A 5,710-nucleotide genomic window follows, 5' to 3' on the forward strand; every position below is an offset into this window, starting at 1 on the left:
ACATGTCCAAGCACCATAAAAAAAATATATATATATATATTTACCCGTTACAATGCATGATGGGAAAAATGCAAAACACTGTCTCTATGGAATGTTTGGACACCCCTGATCTGCATCTTCATCCCACTCAGCAAGGTCCTCCGTCATCTTGCAGGCGTTTGGGCTCCTAACTCGGTTTCTGCTTCACGATGTCACACTGGTGTGAACCGCGGCTCCCCCGGTGCCAGCGGCACTCATGCGCGCTGAAGATAATCGTGCTCCTTTTAAACAAAGTGTCATCAGAGAGGAAGCGGTTCTACTGTACGAGTTCACAGGTCCTGTTTGCACGGGCGGGGCGCCGGTTTGTGGTCTAACCACTGGAAACTGACAGGCAGCTGGTGGTGGAGCACAGCCGGCATTTTCTTCTCGCCTTGCCGGCCGCGCCCGGGTTCCTGGCCTTGTTCTCCGAGGTGCTGCTGGTCTCCTTGGAGGAGAGCGCCTCCTTGCGGCCATGGTCCGCCTCATCTCGCCGCTGCCCAGGGCGTAGATGACGGGGTTGACGGCGGAGTTGAGGACGCCAGGGCGATGAAGAAGTCGGCGCGGAAGAGCGCGGCGCACCGGCGGGACGCGCAGAAGAAGTCCACCGGCAGCAGGGAGAAGAGCGGCCCCCAGCAGAGCATGAAGACCCCCACGATGACGACCACGGTTTTCAGCAGGGACGCCGAGTTCACAGGTCCTGTTTGCACGGGCGGGGCGCCGGTTTGTGGTCTAACCACTGGAAACTGACAGGCAGCTGGTGGTGGAGCTCAGCCGGCATTTTCTTCTCGCCTTGCCGGCCGCGCCCGGGTTCCTGGCCTTGTTCTCCGAGGTGCTGCTGGTCTCCTTGGAGGAGAGCGCCTCCTTGCGGCAGAGCAGCCGGGCCATGGTCCGCCTCATCTCGCCGCTGCCCAGGGCGTAGATGACGGGGTTGACGGCGGAGTTGAGGACCGCCAGGGCGATGAAGAAGTCGGCGCGGAAGAGCGCGGCGCACCGGCGGGACGCGCAGAAGAAGTCCACCAGCAGCAGGGAGAAGAGCGGCCCCCAGCAGAGTATGAAGACCCCCACGATGACGACCACGGTTTTCAGCAGGGACGCGGAGCGCCTGCGGCCCCGCTGGAGCCCGAGTCGCGCGCTCCTGTGCACGTGGCAGTAGATGGCGCCGTAGAGCACGCCGATAGCCAGGAGAATGAAGAAGAAGACGAGGAGGGCGAAGAGGATGTAGGTCTTGGAGTAGAGCGGCAGCAGGGTGGAGCACCGGTCCAGGCTGCACACGCAGTTCCACCCCAACAAGGGAAGGAAGCCCAGCACCAGCGCCAAAGCCCAGGAGAGCGCCACCAGCCCGTAGATCCGGTTGTAGGAGCTCCTGGCGGACTTCATGATGGTGAGGTAGCGCTCCACCGCGATCAGCAGCAGGCTAAAGACGGACGCCGCCAGGGCCACGAACAGCAGGCCTTCCCGGAAGAGCCAGAGCACCGGAGACAGGCGGAAGGTCCGGCCGCCCGACATGCAGATGTTGACCAGGTAGGCGGCGCCGGTCAGGAGGTCGCTGAGCGTGATGTTGGCGAGGCACACGTAGACCCAGCGCCGGCTGCGCCGGACGCGGGAGACCACGGCCACCAGCACCAGCGCGTTCTCCGCCACGATGAAGACGCTGAGGGCGAGGAGGACGGCCGCAGAGGCGCCCGGGGAGTCGGAGGCCGGCGTCCTGTTCTGCAGGCGGCCCGTGTGGTTGTAGTGGCGCAGGATCACCGGGCTGAGGGAGGCGTTGCTGCGGTCACCGGCCGAGCGGTACAGGTGGGGACAGGAGGACGAGGACGTGAGGGAGGAGAGGAGATCCATGACGGCAAGACGTCGCCTCGGTCCGAGCTCGCCTGGGAAAAGACAACAACGTCAGAGGAGTCCGAGAAGTTCTGCAGCCATTAAGCGATTAATCGATGACAAAATGCTTTGACTGGTCGTCTGTTGCTTCGATTAATCGTTTAATGGAGGGTGTCCAAACTTTTTCCACACACTAAAAACTTATTTTTCATTTTCAAAATCAAAACAATATATATTTTTTAACCTTAAGTTTGGTCCTAGCTAGCGATTAGCAGCGCTAGTTTCCAGCTAGCTGTTAGCACAGCTATGTTCCGGTCAGCAATTAGCACCACTAGTTACCAGCTAGTGATTAGCGGCGCTAGTTTAAAGCCAGCAATTAGAGGGCTGTGTTCCAGCCAACGATTATCGCACTGGTTTCCAGCCAGCGATTAGCAGCACTAGTTTTGGGCTACAGATTAGCGGCGCTATTTTCCGGTCAGCAATTAGCACCGTTAGTTTCCTGCCAGCGATTAGTGTCGATAGTTTAAAGACAGAAATTAGTGGGCTAGGTCCGCGCTACCGACTAGCGTCGCTAGTTTCTTGTTCACAGCTAGCAATTACCAGCACTAGTTTCCAGCCAGCGATTTGCGGCGCTATTTTCCAGCTAGCAAGTAGCGCTGTGAGTTTTCAGTCAGCAATTAGCGCTGCTAGCTTTCAGCCAACGATTAGCGGCACCAGATTACAGCTATGGATTAGCGGTGCTAGTTCAAAGCCAGCAATTAGAAGACTGTGTTCCAGCTAACGATTAGCGCACTGGTTTCCGGCCAGCGAATAGTGGCGATAGTTTCGGGCTACAGGTTAGCGGCGATAGTTTAAAGCCAGAAATTAGTGGGCTAGGTCCACGCTACCGAATAGCGCCGCTTGTTTCCTGTTTACAGCTAACAATTACCAGCACTAGTTTCCAGCCAGCGGTTAGCACAGCTATGTTCCGATCAGCAATTAGCACCACTAGTGATTAGCGGCGCTAGTTTAAAGCCAGCAATTAGAGGACTGTGTTCCAGCTAACAATTATCGCACTGGTTTCCAGCCAGCGATTAGCAGCACTAGTTTTGGGCTACAGATTTTCCGGTCAGCAATTAGCACCGTTAGTTTCCTGCCAGCGATTAGTGCCGATAGTTTAAAGACAGAAATTAGTGGGCTAGGTCCGCGCTACCGACTAGCGCCGCTAGTTTCTTGTTTACAGCTAGCAATTACCAGCACTAGTTTCCAGCCAGCGATTTGCGGCGCTTTTTTCCAGCTAGCAAGTAGCGATGTGAGTTTTCAGTCAGCAATTAGCGCTGCTAGCTTTCAGCCAGCGATTAGCGGCACCAGATTACAGCTACGGATTAGCGGCGCTAGTTCAAAGCCAGCAATTAGAGGACTGTGTTCCAGCTAGCGATTAGCGCACTGGTTTCCGGCCAGCGAATAGTGGCGATAGTTTCGGGCTACAGGTTAGCGGCGATAGTTTAAAGACAGAAATTAGTGGGCTAGGTCCGTGCTACCGATTAGCACCGCTAGTTTCTTGTTTACAGCTAGCAATTACCAGCACTAGTTTCCAGCCAGCGATTTGCGGCGCTTTTTTCCAGCTAGCAAGTAGCGCTGTGAGTTTTCAGTCAGCAATTAGCGCTGCTAGCTTTCAGCCAGCGATTAGCGGCACCAGATTACAGCTACGGATTAGCGGCGCTAGTTCAAAGCCAGCAATTAGAGGACTGTGTTCCAGCTAACGATTAGCGCACTGGTTTCCGGCCAGCGAATAGTGGCGCTAGTTTCAGGCTACAGATTAGCGGCGATAGTTTAAAGCCAGAAATTAGTGGGCTAGGTCCCCGCTACCGACTAGCGCCGCTAGTTTCTTGTTTACGGCTAGCAATTACCAGCACTAGTTTCCAGCCAGCGGTTAGCACAGCTATGTTCCGGTCAGCAATTAGCACCACTAGTGATTAGCGGTGCTAGTTTAAAGCCAGCAATTAGAGGACTGTGTTCCAGCTAACAATTATCGCACTGGTTTCCAGCCAGCGATTAGCAGCACTAGTTTTGGGCTACAGATTTTCCGGTCAGCAATTAGCACCGTTAGTTTCCTGCTAGCGATTAGTGTCGATAGTTTAAAGACAGAAATTAGTGGGCTAGGTCCGTGCTACCGACTAGCGGCGCTAGTTTCTTGTTTACAGCTAGCAATTACCACCACTAGTTTCCAGTCAGCAATTAGCGCTGCTAGCTTTCAGCCAGCAATTAGCGGCACCAGATTACAGCTATGGATTAGCGGCGCTAGTTCAAAGCCAGCAATTAGAGGACTGTGTTCCAGCTAACGATTAGCGCACTGGTTTCCGGCCAGCGAGTAGTGGCGATAGTTTCGGGCTACAGGTTAGCGGCGATAGTTTAAAGCCAGAAATTAGTGGGCTAGGTCCGCGCTACCGACTAGCGCCGCTAGTTTCCTGTTTACAGCTAGCAATTACCAGCACTAGTTTCCAGCCAGGGATTTGCGGCGCTATTTTCCAGGTAGCAAGTAGCACTGTGAGTTTTCAGTCAGCAATTAGCGCTGCTAGCTTTCAGCCAGCAAATAGCGGCACCAGATTACAGCTACGGATTAACGGCGCTAGTTTCCAGCTCATAATTAGCCCTGCTAGCTTTAAATCAGCAATTAGCACTGCTAGCTTTCAGCCAGCGGTTAGCGGCACTAGATTACAGCAATGGAATAGCGGCGCTTGTTTCCAGGTAGCGATTAGCGCCGCTAGGTGCCAGCTGTACTGTACTACAATGTATTATTTACTTATGTTAGTGTTACACAACTTCTAGACTAGTTTATTTAAATGTACTATTTCTATACAGGCACTGTAGTGGGTCCATCTTGACATTAGTGTGGGGGTCCTGTGGCACTAAATAATGTAGATCTAAATATGTCAATAAAAGCTACTTTAAATGTTGAGGTTGATTTAAAGAAAATATGAAAAAGAAAATATTATAAAAATAAATACATAAATTTATTATATATATATTTTTTATAATAATGAATCAAACTAAATAAAACAATTAAATACAAAAAAAATATCAGCCATTTATGTACAATACTGTATATTATATTTCCTATTTTGTGCTAAATTGACCCAAATTAAATTCAATCATGAGGTAGAAATAAAAATTATTTTCATACAACAATATTCAAAATGCTATTTACTGTACTTTTTCATTTTAAAGGCCGTGGTTTAAACGCCCGCACACGTGCAGTAGGGATAAAACCACAGCATGGTGGACTTGAACTTTCTCCTCCAAAGTGGGAAAAAAAAGAAGTTTTGTCTCCTCTCCAAAACATCTATTTGTGGGCTCGCAAAAATCAGCGAGTGCAACTTCTGTATCGGCGAATGAAAGGCGAGAGAAATGTGCCAGGAAATATCCAGATGTACAAAAGTGAGAATCCTGCGAGTACTTACTGTGACAGCTGCTGGGGATGCTGAGTGCGCCACGAGACCACCTTCACTCATTTTTGTAGCGCCCTTTTCAGAAGGGAAGTGACCCACCCCACCCCCCGCCCAGCCCTCACCCCCCCCCCCCCAACCCCCCCCTCACCACCACCTCCGGACCCTCCCTGAGAAAGATTGCTGTGGTTTTGTTGTCACTTTTCTTGCACCACCTTGTTCTTGTACTCTACTTACTGTACTTGCATTAATTACTCTACATACTTTATACCAGGGGTCACCAACCTTTTTGAAAGCAAGAGCTACTTCTTGGGTAGTGATTAATGCGAAGGGCTACCAGTTTGATACACACTTCAATAAATTGCCAGAAATAGCCAATTTGCTCAACTTACCTTTAACTCTATGTTATTATTAATAATTAATGATATTTTCACTTAATTGAACGGTTT

The 5,710-nt window shown here is 51.1% G+C and overlaps 1 protein-coding gene across 1 annotated transcript; it reads right to left on the bottom strand.

Moving 5' to 3' along the window:
* Positions 1-685: 685 nt before the first annotated feature.
* s1pr4 (sphingosine-1-phosphate receptor 4) lies at positions 686-5,345 on the bottom strand. Its single transcript, XM_062027463.1, has 2 exons — positions 5,277-5,345; positions 686-1,889 (listed from the first exon to the last, which is right to left on the bottom strand). The coding sequence occupies exon 2, from the start codon at positions 1,855-1,857 to the stop codon at positions 748-750; it is 1,110 nt and encodes a 369-aa protein (XP_061883447.1). The 5' UTR covers positions 1,858-1,889; positions 5,277-5,345; the 3' UTR covers positions 686-747.
* Between the last annotated feature and the right edge of the window lie 365 nt (positions 5,346-5,710).

Source organism: Entelurus aequoreus, linkage group LG19 (genome assembly GCF_033978785.1).
Source record: "Entelurus aequoreus isolate RoL-2023_Sb linkage group LG19, RoL_Eaeq_v1.1, whole genome shotgun sequence".
NCBI lineage: Eukaryota > Metazoa > Chordata > Actinopteri > Syngnathiformes > Syngnathidae > Entelurus > Entelurus aequoreus.